General features: G+C 48.7%; 1 protein-coding gene across 2 annotated transcripts in view; it reads left to right on the forward strand.

Moving 5' to 3' along the window:
• The first annotated feature begins 991 nt into the window (after positions 1-991).
• Positions 992-13,940, forward strand: part of LMX1A (LIM homeobox transcription factor 1 alpha) — a 66,092-nt gene continuing 53,143 nt past the window's right edge. The window contains exons 1-3 of one of the 2 annotated variants that reach the window (XM_083506842.1): positions 992-1,208; positions 1,483-1,611; positions 3,761-3,950. In XM_083506842.1, coding sequence (XP_083362968.1) covers positions 1,524-1,611; positions 3,761-3,950 — 278 coding nt within the window. In that variant the 5' untranslated portion in view covers positions 992-1,208; positions 1,483-1,523. Of the gene's footprint in view, positions 1,209-1,482; positions 1,612-2,282; positions 2,415-3,760; positions 3,951-13,940 lie in introns of those variants that run through there. The other variant, XM_083506843.1, reaches the window with a different exon arrangement.

Consider the following 13,940-nt stretch of genomic DNA (forward strand, 5'->3'; position numbering starts at 1 on the left):
CGCCCATGGTGGCGTCTACGGGCATCATACCAACTTCGGGTACCCTTGGTGCTTGCCAAAGCACCGTTTTATCTGTTAAAAAGATATAGGGGTGTTAAACTTTTTTCCACGGCTGGTTTGAGGCGGACTTTCTTGATTTTTCGGTGGGCTGCGGACGTTGCCTGCTTTCTTTGTCTTTATGTGTGTGGGGGTGTTTTGCTTGCTTTGGGAGGGAAGGCCGGATTCTGAGCACCCACGGTTCCTGCGAAATGCGTATGTTAGGGTGCCTAGGGCTGGGTGTCCCCAAAAGCAGGAATCCCTGGTGCAGAGGTTTTCGCGTACCGGTTCCTTCGCACGTGGATCGGGGTCGAAGCCAATGTAACCTTAACTGGGCTGTGGGTCACAGTCACAGCGAAGCTAAGGCTCCCATTCGATGCATCCTGAAATCAGCGGCATTTACTCCTGAATAAACGTGCCTCGGGCGTAAAGCGCTTCGCACAGCGAAGAACTCTTGCCTTCCCCGACGGCTCAGCGCCGCCCCACCCGGTCGCGCAGCGGAATCTAGAGGGAAGAACGGATGAGAATCGTCCCAGGAGCGGCAGCAACAACAAAGCAAATATAGCGCTAACCCTGTTGAGCCAAAGTATGCGTTTTTCCAAACAATACGTCGCCTTGCGACGTCGGTCTCAGAAATACTTCGGCTTCTGCAAGTTGCAGATCGCCCTTGCCCTCCTCCCTCCGTCACTCCCTCATCTCAACTTGGGGGCCTCTGTCGATCTTTTTGGCCGGCTAAGGACAACCCCTCCCCGCCCTGACGTGTGAACGCGTCTCCTCCAAGCGGCACGGGCTCCTGTCCTGCTCCAGCGCCGGGTTTGCCGGCTTGAGGTGAGGTGGGGGGCAGGGATGAGCCTCGCACCGGGGGGAGGAAACCTCCGTCCTCCGACTGCGGGGCTCGCCCAGCGGGGAGGGGGCAGAGCCCAGTCCGAGCCGAGCCGAGCCCACCTGCAGGAGACCCGCGCGCCTGGCCCGGCTTCCGCGAGCCGGGGATGGCACCGCGGCTACCTCGGGCCGAGCTCCGGGCCGCTGGGGGCCGCCCGCCGCCCCTTGCTGGCGGCGCCCACCTCCCGCCTCGGAGCGCAGCGAAGGACGTGGCGCCCTTGTGAAGGCTGGGCGCAGGGGGCTTCCCAACCCGGGCTCCGACGGCAGCCTCGGCCCGCTGCAGCAGCCAGGTAAGCGCTTTCTGCCGCGTGCGCCCCGCGCGCACGGAGAAGGCGGGAGGCCCGCGAAGCCAGGAGGCACCCGGAACCCGGCCACTCTCCGCGGCTTGCCGGGCTGCGGGGTCCGCGAGTTCCCGCGGGCGCCTTCGGGGCGTCCAGCAACCGCTAGAGGGAAGAAGCTGCGCGCGGCGGGAGGGAGCTGCAGGCCCAGATTGCCGGGAGGCGTGGAGGGAGAGATCCCAAGCGCCCTGGCCCTGACGTTTCCCCCCTCCGGCCCTTTTTAAAGCGGAGTCGCGGGCGCACCTGCCCACCCTGCCTCTGTGGGCCATGTTGGACGGCCTGAAAATGGAGGAGACTCTGAACGACGCGCTCGAGCCGCCTCCGCCGCAGCCGACCTCCCTCTCTTCGGTGCTGGGTGAGTGCCAAAGTTCCCCGCGCGCCGCCGCCGCCGAGGCAGCCCCTTCCCAAAGCGAGCCCTGCTTCCGTGCCGGATCCCTTCGGGTGCCGGAGTTGCTCCGCCTGCCTTTCTGTCCCGCGGGAGCTGCTCGTTTGATCCCGATCCCGAAGGAAGAAACGGAGGACAGGCGGCGACTTCAGTCTCGCCAGCCCGGCGGGGTTCAAACGACCAGCTCCGGGGTGCGTCTTAGGTGGGAGGAAAAGAGGGCGGGGGAGCGGTTTTCTCCGTAGTGGGAAGAAAATATGCGTCCCAAGTGCCTTCGCGAGGAAAGAGAGAGAGAAGGGACCCCTTGCAATCTTCACCATCACCCATAGAATTGAAGAACGAACCTGCCCAAATAGCAATATCTATGTCTTTATTAGTTTACTTACCCAAGCCCACTAACACATAGAGATCTATGAGGTTAATAACTAAATCTTGTTCTGTACACGCTACATGGAGCTGGAGCGGATAATTATCGCGCCAGGGCTAATAACGTTTCTTGGAAGGGAATAGCGGAGAACTTCTTTCCTCCGCTTCTGTATGCCCGCACCCTGCACGGCAGTTGTTCCTCTGCCGTCGTCGTCGGCGCATCTTCTCCGTCGGCTCACTCAGCAGCGCCGCGCAATGAAAGCCTCTTTGTCCTGGACGTTGCGCGTTTCAAGTTTCGAGGGTCGCGCAGTGGGCAGATGGAGAACATCGCGACCACAGGTGGCACGGGATTCGGTTGTCCCACCCGAGGACAAAAAGCAACTTTTGTCTCGACGAATCATCTCTAAATGGTAATATAACAGGACCGCAAATTCTAGGCAGGAAAGATCGATTCTGTATCTAAGAAAACATGGATAAATTTTGAAATATTTCGCCCCTTCCAGGGAGCAAAATCTTGGTTCTGTCTTTGCCGTTCCAAATATACAGCCCCTGGTGCCCTTCCAGCCTGGAAGGGGCGGAAGGGGACTTCGGGGAGCAGCGCGCCTTTGAATCGTTTGCTCAAGTCACCAAATGACCGAGTCTCAGAAGTATATTTCACATTGTATTTCGAAAGAGAAGCAGATATGAATAAGACACCTTATTTTAAAAGAATCTTTCGTTTAGAATTCGAGGCCTTTTTCGTTTTCGCTTCGCTTTGGCCCGAGGGCGGCAAACATTCGCTCAGCCTGAATCTTGCCTCCTTTCTTCAAGTGTAATAGGATTTTATTAGTCACAGCCTTAGAAAAAAGAAAACCAAACAAACAAAAAAGAAAACTACAGAGCCCCTTTTTTGTTGTTTAAAATCCAGCTGCATTTTTCTAAAGAAAAAACTTTCTTTTCATAACGCCACGATGACGGGCGGGATGCTTTGCATCTAAACCAAAGAGCGTTTCCACAGCGGCTCAGGATCCCGCGCCTTCGTTTTGAAAGGACATTAAAAATCAGCTCGCTCCTTACTGAAAACAGACATCTTTAGGGAGAGCGAAATCCCCGTCGGGGTTTGCAAGGGACGCGATTAGTTTGGGAGATGTAAGGAAACGAAATAAAACTTGTGGTTTGAGAGGGATCGGCGTGCAAAGGCGCCCCGTCGCAAATCCATTTGGGGCTGCGCAGATTCCCACCTCAAGGCCATAGCCTTGTTTTTTCGGACTGGCCTCAGGTCGGTGTTTACTTTCGAGCCACAGCCCGATCCTTAGCCAGGAGTCCCGTCCGGCTCCATGGAAATAAGGCAGGGGCGCACGGGAGGTGGGGAGGAGGCGCGTCCAAGGAACCGCAAGCGCCTCCGCCCCGTCGGAGAAAACGGATTTGAGCCCCCGAATGGCGGCTGCCAAGAGCTGTCCCTTCCGCCGGCTGGAGTAGTTCGTTCGCGCGGAACCTGCCTAAGCAGCCCTCCGCAGCCGCCCCGTGCCGAGAGAGTTGCGCGCCTTGTACTCCAGTCCGCAGCGCGCCGGGAAAGCGGACGGCGGAGGGGCGGGGGCCAGTTTTCAGCTCCCTCGCTCCGGGGGCAAGGAAATGGTGCTCGCCGCGAGGGGATGGGGACGGCAGCGGGAGCAGGGGGCCTTCTTGGCCGTCGGGCTGAGTTGCGCCTTGGATGGCGAGGCTGAGGGGATGGGGCGATCCCCGGGACGGTTCCTCATGGCCCTCGCGTTCGTTGCAGGGGGAGCCCCGGCGCGGGCGCGCTCGGTATGCGAGGGCTGCGGCGGCATCATCGCGGAGAGGTTCCTGCTGCGCCTCAACGAGCGCCTGTGGCACGAGCGCTGCGTGCGCTGCGCCGCCTGCCAGGACCCCCTGCGAGGCACCTGCTTCTTCCGCGACCAGAAACTCTACTGCCGCCTCGACTACGAGAAGTAAGTGCGCGCCGTCGGGGCGGGCAGCGGGGCCCCGCGCTCACCTTAACCCAAGACCCGCGAGCGGAAGGCGCGTCGGAGCCAGAAGGAGCCTGTTCCCCCGCGCGAAGCGCAGCGAAGGCGCGGGGCTGCAGTCGAGGAAACCCGGGCGGCCAGTGGGGTCCAGGCGCCCAGACCCACCGGGACATGTGCGCCCGGAGCGCCCGCGTTTCCTCTCAAGGCTGCAGTCCTAGGAGGCTTGGCGGGCCAAAGCAGCGGGAGGACTTGGATATGAATAGGGTCGGGCTGCCAGGAGACACGGGATTGCAGTCTTAGACTCGGGGCACAGCTTGGTCTGCCAGTTGCAAGACCAGGAGTGCGATGGGGGATGGCCTGTGCCGGCATCCTGCGGGCCTCTTCGCGCTCCCGGTTGAACGCGGCGCATCTCGCTTTAGAGGGAAGCAAAAGGTTTCTCGTCATGGCCGGAGTCCCTCCACCCCCCAGTAAGGACCAACTTGGCAGTTACAAATAGACAGGTGCCCACCCAACAACAGCTCAGCAAATCGTCTCTAGGACAATGGGGCAAAACTCTCTGGATCTCTCTCACTGAAACTGAGTGGGGGGGGGGGAATAACAGCTCCCCACCCCACGGTTTGAGTGAGCGCTGGTGAATGACTGCTGCCCTTTCCTATTAAGGGCAACCTGAGAATAAACAGGAGTCACAATTTGGCTCATGGCTTCACACTGCAGACATGTGATCTTGCTGCAAGTTATCCTCTGTATGCAGCTTCTGATTCCCACACCTAAGTGATACCCATGTCTTCTGTGAAGGAGAGTGCCCAGATTGAGGCAAGGGTGCAACTCTCAAAGGGAGGGATCAGCTAAAACGGTGCCTATATATCTATATATTGCTGCATTCTTTCCTGTTTCCTTCAAAGCGCTACTGGTCAGATGGCCCTATTATGTTCCTCACTTCAGTGTTGAACTGACTCTCATTGCAACCCATAATAGAGCCCTGTTGGGTCATGTGGGTGCAGCATCCTGCTACATCCAAAGGCCTCCAGGAAACCCACAAGCAGAGGATGGGGGCAACTATCTTCACACATTCCCCCCTCCCCAAGAACTGCCTCCAAAATGGATGTTCCGGTTACCTATAGTGGCTTATTTATATAGCAGTTCTCTATTAATCTGTCGAATTACCTTCCACCTTAGCTAAGTGCTTTAAACAGAAAGCCCCTATCCATCCATACATTAGTGGAGTTTTACAGGGTGGGACAATTGAGGCACCCAGTTTCAAACTATGCCAAGGCTGACTTCTGTCCTCCCGAGGCCCATGGTTCTAGGATGGATTTATCTGTGTAGAAACAAAGCAGTTTTTCAGAATAGTGCTGGTTGTGTCAAAACTTGTATCATATTCTGTAGTCCTGAATTGGAAAGGGTTTGTGTTAGAATTTCCTTAACCGGTTTCATTCAGTGATTTGTGGAAGTGTTTTGCTCATATCATAGTGTTGAGACATCTGGCGGTACTGAATGCCCAGACACACCTACAAGAACCCTGGGTTTTCTCCCATGGCTTTACAGAGTTAATGTGGATTGGCAAGAATGGGTGGTATTCAACTAAGTTTTACTTGCTTAGGTGAACTTATTTCAATGGGTCTATTCTGACTAAAACCATGTGCACAACGGTTGTAATAATAAGAGATTTAGGACTTCTCCAGATTACTAGTTTGCTGGGTATTCATTCTGATTTACTTGCACAAAGCTTACACTGAGGTTATATGATGTCTGATATTTATTGAGCATACATTCTTATTTGTTTGCGGGGAGGTTATATGGCAGTGAGTATTCATCCTGATTTATTTATTTTTGAGGAATATGCATTTCCATCAAATTGCTGCTACCCCACACTTTTTAATGCACTCCCTTGCTACTTTCTTAACCACAAAATGCACTTTCTAAAAAAAGTGGATGTGTTCTGCTGGAGCACTTGAATCCACTTTAATCACACAACTTAAATTCTCTGGTAAGCAATTGAGTCCCTCCTGCAAAACATGGACAGCCTGGAGGCAACCTGAGATTGTACTTTTAAAGCACTTAAAGGTAAAGGTAAAGGACCCCTGCCAGTTAAGTCCAGTCACGGATGACTATGAGGTTGAAGTGCTCATCTTGCTTTACTGGCCGAGGGAGCCGGTGTTTGTCTGCTGACAGTTTTTCCGGGTCATGTGGCCAGCATGACTAAGCCGCTTCTGGCGAACCAGAATAGCGCACAGAAATGCCATTTACCTTCCCGCTGGAGCGGTACCTATTTATCTACTTGCACTTTGACGGGCTTTCGAACTGCTAGATTGGCAGGAGCAAGGACCGAGCAACAGGAGCTCACCCCGTCGCGGGGATTCGAACCGCTGACGTTCTGATCGGCAAGCCAAGAGGCTCAGTGGTTTAGACTGAGAAGACAGTGACAGTTTTGGTGATGCTGAGCAGATGCAATTGCAGACAGCTGAATAAAAAGGAGGGGGGTAGTACCAGTAATCCTTTGTGTTTCCATACTAAGAAAATGATAGGTTTGTTTTTTTAAAGGAGTAACAACCAGTTTTGACCCAGAAGACACTTTTGTGGCAGAATACTTTCTTTACAGAGAGAAAGTAATGCCTAGGAAGGTCTCTAAATCTTAGCCAGAGGGCTTGTCATTAAGCTCTGCACCATACACTGAATTTAAGCCTGGTATTGTCTCCCAAAAGAATCTGAGGGAAATGTAGGGATTGCTAACAGAAAATGTTCAGCACCTTGCCAAACTACAACCCTCAGCATTCTTTGCAAGAGATCACTACCATTAAAGTGACATAAAACTGATATAAATATGTAATGTCGATTTGCATTTAATTGTAATGGAATTACAGCTATTAATAACATCTGTGTCGGTGTGATTTTTTTTTTTTTAGTAAATATTTTGTTCCTGCTTTGGGGTTCTTCCCCTCTCCTGACATAGCGCAACCCAGCCTATAACATTTTTTTTGGGTAGACTTATCCAAATGGCAGTTCCCCTGGTTAGATTAAGGGCTGGATTTGCAGTGGGCGTGGTAGAGGGAGACCCTATCACTCATAATTTCTGGGTGCTTGCCTCCATTAAAGGCCTGCTGTTGTTTGTGAGTTTATGTGCATTGCTTATTTGGCATAGGAAAGCTTGGTGCCTACAATACTCTCATGTTGTGTTTGCTGCAATGGAGTAACACGACTACCCCTTTGGAAGTATTAGAATGGACGAACGTTTTGTGAATACCTGGTTGTTGTTGTTTAAAGTAGCATTTGTCAATATCTTTGCTGTGTGTGGAGATTTAGTTCTGTTTGGCTTGCGAATGAGCTCCCTGTAGCTGGGAAATTGGCATGTTCTTGGGTCAGAGTTATACTGTTACTTGTTCTGTTCTCTCTCGACCTGAGTTTCTTTGCAGGGCCAGAGACCTTGAGCAGGTGCTGGGAAATGCAGACAGTGAATTGAGAGTGCAGGGAAAGTTCACTCATTTGAAGGGCTACTGCAACAGACAGTTGTTGCTGAAGGACATTCTCTGCCCGTGAGGCATGGCCTTCAAATGTCACATGGCAGGTATATATGTTTGCAAGTGATAATTAAAGCATAATGCTTGTGAGAAGAAGAAAGGCAGCGTGCCTTCTGTATGAACCAAATAATTAGACAAAAGGGTAATGTTGTTAAGATGTACTATTGCACCTTTTTGCCTGTTTCCCATTGTCTGAAAATTTCACTTTGATTGCAGGATCAACTTTCTGTGCTGTATGATAAAACAGAATAATTTTCTCTTCTCCTGCTTCTGGCTAAACTCTCACTATTTATTTATTTTGAGGTATGGTGACTAGCTGCAGAACAAACCTATCATAATAATAAATAATAATTTTATTATTTGCACCCCACCCATTTGACTGGGTTGTCCCGGCCACTCTGGGTGGCTTCCAGCATAAAAAAATAAATTAAAAAAACCCTAACCTATCTCATATCTGTAATTATACCACTATGATTACTTCCATCGACTGGCCTGGGACATTTTGGTATCTGATACAGAAAATCTAGATGGCACTTTTGCTTCCACTAACTGGCATGCTGGGGAACGATATACCAGCAGAAAGCTTTCCTGTGGAAGCTTCATTGAAACGAGCAACTGCTCTGTGAAAGTGCTGCCATTTCTACAGGGCTTGTGCAAAAACAAACAAACAAACAAACAAACAAACAAACAAACGACAGCTTCCTAGTGTTGAGTCAGATCTGTCTCTTCCATTCTGCCACCCTCAAAGGTGCCCCAAATCTGCTAGCTGAGGTGTCTGCCCAGTGGCGTAGCGTGGGGGGGGTGCAGGGGGGGCCCGGCCGCACCGGGCGCAACATCTGGGGGTTAGGGTTAGGGGGCGCAAATCCACAGGTTAGGGGGTGCAAATTACTTGCCTTGCCCCGGGTGCTGACAACCCGCGCTACGCCACTGTGTCTGCCTCAGCAGGGGCATAGGAAAGGGGGTGTGGGGCGGCGGTCTGCCCCAAGTGCCATCATGGAGGGGGGTGACAAATTATCAAGGAACAATTCCTAAAAAAACTAAAGAATTACATTAAAAACTTTTTTTTTTTTTTTTTGGAGAATGCTCTGCTCCAAAGGTCTTATCTTACTACACTAGGGATTATATAGCTACATATGAAAGTCCATGCTTATCAGTTAATATCTTGACCCTCCTCCACGAAAATAGCTGTTTACTTGGCCGTTTTCCTATGTCGTGAAGGCTGAAATTTCAACAAAGCATGTGCCTTTGCTAGACTCTTTTCGGGCACCTGCTATAAAAGCATTCTTCTTTAGGCAAGCATACCTAGATGCTTAGGAAGTTGAAGTAATTTTAATCTTAACATTTTAGCTTTTGTATGTTTTAAAGTAGGATTGTTAATTTTTCTTGATTTTACTGCTGTGGTGGTTTTTTGTTCTGGCAAACCACTTTGCAGTTTTTTTAAAAAAATAAATTTTATTAAATAGATAAACAGTAAATGTAAATAAAATAACACAAGACAAAACACAACCCATCCTGTAGATTTAAGTATCTGTCCATAGTCGCCTACTCTTCTTATCAGAGGCTCAGAATCCACATTCCTTTGTAAGAAAATAGGAAATAACGTAAAACCATTTTTGCAGGCAAAAAATAAAAATAAAAAATCAATGGGGGGTGGTGACAAGAAATTTCGCACACCTGACCTTCCTACACCTCTGTGCCTCAGATAATCTTATTGTCTGGTAAAACTGCCTCTGGTTCCCCAAAGCCTTATAGTTTTCCAGTTGCAGGGTTTATGCTGTGCTCTCTATACCCACACTGCCCCATGATAAGTTGTTAATTATATGCTATTGGTTATTAAAGTGAAGGAAAGCGTATTCCTCTTTTCTTTCTTTATGTCTTCTTTTACTCATATATATATATTTACAGTAGGAAACAACCTAGCCTTCAAGCAATTGGAAAAATGTTCTGTTCCTACGGCCGTTCTTATTGCAGGACATGAGAATTAAACTGGTTGACAATTGTGCCTGTGAAGCTGTTTTGGGACCACTCTTCTCGGATTGTTCTTTCAAGGCAGCCCTGTTCAGGGAAGTTTTTAATGTGTGACATTTTAATGTATTTTTAATCTTTGTTGGTAGCCGCCCAGAGTGGCTGGGGAGACCCAGCCAGATGGGCGGGGTAAATTTTTTTTAACATTATTATTATTATTATTATTATTATTATTATTATTATTATTATTATTATTATTATTATTATTATGTGCCCGTTTAACCACCCATTAAGTAAAGGGTGTGTGGGATGTGATAAGAATGGGAACTACTTCACAAAAACGCAAGCAATAATCTGATGAATGAAGTTTATCCAGGGTGAAACTGGATTGATATTCTGCTGGCTTCTTGACTCTCTTAACAGTGGCAGGATTCGACTTGGCGTCTTCTAAAGTTTGAACCACTTTTCTGCCTTCCCAGCAGCATTGCAAACAGATTAGATTAACTGCTGTTGTGAATGTTCTGTTTGTTGTAATTACTGTTTTATTTTACATGGTCATGGTTGAAACAGCAAAGGCTGGCTAAGGGGCTGGAGACTGCAGCCTTCGTGTCTTCTTAAGATAGGATAAATGAAAATTAAGTTCTGTTGGTGGGGATTAAGATCGTGCGTCGTTTGAGTCACAGAGGCAGCCCAAAGGTCTTTGATTTCTGTCGCCTTTGGTTTCTTTGCTAATGACTCAGCTGTATAGTTTAGATAACTACTTCATAGCAACTTTCAGATTTTAGTTTTGGTTCCTTCCACAAGACAGATTTGGTTACAATGGTTTAGACGATATGGGACATAAACAGTGCAAAGGTAATAGAAGACGGCATATTCATTTGCACAAGAGTTAGATAAAGGCTACATGCCAGATTGAACGAAGCAGTTGAGCTGAAATTAATTACGCAGGCCACAGAATGAAATATTAAAGCAACTATTGTAGGGATGCTCAAAATATTGGTTCTTGCCAAATTCCACTTTGAGCTGGCCTCCTGGTTCGAAACATAGGTATTCCTCAGATTTCAAACTTCTCCAAATTGTGCGATGCAGTTCTTTACTCAGAAAGCTGCTTGGATTGCTGGCATAACAGGGTTTTGTTTACTGCCTTCCTTGAAAAAACACCTCATATACTAAAAGTATCTAAAGGGCAGAGCTCAAATGACCTATACTGCATGATTTTATTTCTCATATATCGAGGCACATGGTCACATCAGTATATGCAAATGTCTGGCTCATTGAAAACTATATAGAACCCTTTTTCTCAATAAAGGCAGGGCATGCTTTTATTATCATTTGTAAAGGGAATCTTTGCTATTATCCCTTTGGAACTGTGCTGTATCTTTGTATTTTTGTCACTTCATGATTTGAATTTCAGATATATATTTTTTTACTTTCTTTTAGTAATGTTTTTACTTTCCCCCCTAACAAATCAATAAAATGTTAACTTTTTAAAAAGCTGCTTTTAAAAATGTATATTTTAGGATAAAGTGCCTTTAAAAATGCAGACAGAGAGAAATTACATGGCAAATTTAGGGCAATATAGGTTGAAAAGTCTGTGTTTAAATGGCATTTAAACTGATTTCTTAAAACAAAACAAAACAGAAAACCTTGCAGATTAATGCAAAAAGAGAATGAAATGGGCTTAGCCATGAACACACACAAGAGTAACACAGACCTGAAATAAACAATGCTAAGCATTAACTAATAAATAAATACAAATTCTGCTGAAGTTAAGCTTTTTTTAAAAAAAGTCCCACCAACTTCAATGCACATATTAAAAGGCATGTTTGGCACGCCCATTGAAATCAATGTTATTTGAAAGTCCTCAGCTTTGGCTGGATCATGTTTCATAGTACAGTACATTGTTTGTTGCTTTCATGTTATGGATCAATGGTATCGTTAAATAGTAAAATTCATGTTAAATTTCTGTTTTAGGGGTTGTTTTTAAAAGTTTTAAAGGATTAATCCATTTTGCATTACTTTCTATGGGAAAACGTGCCTTGGTTTTGGAATGCTTTGCTTTGGTTTTGGAACAGACTTCCAGAATGGATAAAGTTGAGAACAAAGGTAAAAAGGTAAAGGTAAAGGGGCCCCTGATCATTAGGTCCAGTCGTGACCGACTCTGGGGTTGCGGAGCCAGTGGCGTAGCGTGGGGGGTGCCAGGGGTGCCGACCGCACCGGGCGCAACATCTGGGGGGGGCGCGAGTCCAGAGGGAAGGGACAAGTTCCTTCCTCCGACGGGCTCCCCGCCGCCACCGCCAGCCTTGCGCCCTAGCGCGCGCGCCCCCCGCCGTCGCTGTGGCTGCGCTCCGCTCACTGCTCGCAGGAGGAGCAGCCGCTGCAGCAGCGCCGACGCCGCCACGACGCCTGGCCGGGCACGGGCAGCCTCTGCACCCTGCCGCCGCCGCCATCCCCTCGGCCCAGCCACAGGCGGCGGCTGCTTCTGCCTCCATCCTCCTCCGGGCAAGCAGCGTTGTTTGCGCGGCAGCGCCAGCGGCAACTCGCAGGTTAGGGGTTGGGGGGGCGCAAATTACTTGCCTTGCCCCGGGTTAGGGGGCGCAAATTACTTGCGTTGCCCCGGGTGCTGACAACTCACGCTACGCCGCTGTGCGGAGCTCATCTCGCTTTATTGGCCAAGGGAGCCGGCGTACAGCTTCCGGGTCATGTGGCCAGCATGACAAGCCGCTTCTGGCGAACCAGAGCAGCGTACAGAAATGCCATTTACCTTCCCGCCGGAGCGGTACCTATTTATCTACTTGCACTTTGATGAGCTTTCAAACTGCTAGGTTGGCAGGAGCAGGGACCGAGCAATGGGAGCTCACCCCGTCACGGGGATTCGAACCGCCTGTTTCATGATAAACGAATGATTCCATTGCAGTGCAGTGTGACTTTGCCAACATTGTTCGATCAAACCCTCCACTGGCAGCGCTTACATTTTGCAGCAGAAGAAACGAAGATGGAACAGGGCTGTGTTTCATCGCGGTCGGTTTTTGTGTGAGCGGGAATGGAGTTTGGGTACCAACTTGGAGATCAAAATGACAGCTGTGACTGCTTTTCCGAGAACTGCTTTTACAAAACCGCAATCACAATCATTTACTCAGGCTTCCATTTTACTGGGGGGGGGGGGATAAAATATAAACCACATTTGTAAGTTTTAGTCACTTGTAGCTAAGGTTCCAGATGATATGAAGCTTGCTGTTCCAGAGCCCTTGTGATGGTAGAGAGCAGGATCTGAGTTCCGGTTTAGTCAATTGTTCCCGCCATTCACTTCATCCCTGATTAGATTTGTGTCTAGCAATTATCATTGTATAGGAAGGAGCAGAGATGATGGATATTTGGCAGCCTCTGTGTTTGGCTTATTCCCATGGATGAGGCAGACATGCCAAGCAAACACCTCAACTGTGTCCCATGTTGACAGGCATAGGACTCAGCTAGGACTTAAGCTGAGAGCTGTTTTGGATGGTATAGTTGTGACATACTAAACGACAGCTAGGTTGTGTGTGTGTGTGTGGGGGGGAATCAATAGGTTCGTTCTCCCTCTTTTTTCTTTTGAAGAGTGTTGAAGAAGTTACAATAAACTGCCTATTTATCCCAGTACAGTAGAAGCTCGGTTTTCGAACATAATCCGTTCCGGAAGACTGTTCGACTTCCCAAACGTTCGGAAACCGAAGCAGGCATTTCCGGAAACATTTACGTCCAGAAAACTCAATATGGAAGTCGCGTGGTACGTTTGGCCTCTGAAAAGTGTTTGAAAGCCAAAGCAATTATTTCCAGGTTTTCTGCGTTTGAAAGCCGAAACTTTCGACTTCTGAGATGTTTGAAAAACGAGGTTCCATTGTACAGTCATACCTCAGGTTGAAGTAGCTGTAGGTAAATATTTTCAGGTTGTGCTCCGCGGCGACTCAGAAGTAATGGAGCGGGTTACTTCTGGGTTTTGACGCTTGCGCATGTGCAGACGCTCAAAATGACGTCATGCGCATGCGCAGAAGTGGCGAAACGCGACCCGTGCGCGCACAGAAGCGCAGTCACATCTTACGTTTACTTCAGAATGGCTACTCAATGGGCCCATGATATACTGCCACTCACACAAGCATCTGCACCCCATTATGAACGCCTCAGTTGTGGTGGCAGTTGGGCATTCTAGCTGCCTGGAGTAGCTATTACTTATAAAACAAGAAGGGAATTTTTTTTAAAAAGGCAGTCCATGGAAGAGGCCTACCACCCACTTTATGGAACTGAGGGACAAGGATGTTCTGATGTACATGATATTCCAGGAGAGGCAGATCAGGTGAATTCATACCTGAATACGAACTGAACAAATTCCTCATGCGTTTCTAGGTGACTCTTGAGATCTTTTTGTGCCAGGCACAGATGATCCGGTCTTAAGAATTCAGCAAAAATCCTCCTCCCATTTTAAGATTGTTATAGACTGAAAACGAAGGCTTTCATCACGCCA

The sequence above is a fragment of the Podarcis liolepis genome (assembly GCF_965112155.1).
Source record: "Podarcis liolepis genome assembly, chromosome: 6".
Taxonomy (NCBI): domain Eukaryota; kingdom Metazoa; phylum Chordata; class Lepidosauria; order Squamata; family Lacertidae; genus Podarcis; species Podarcis liolepis.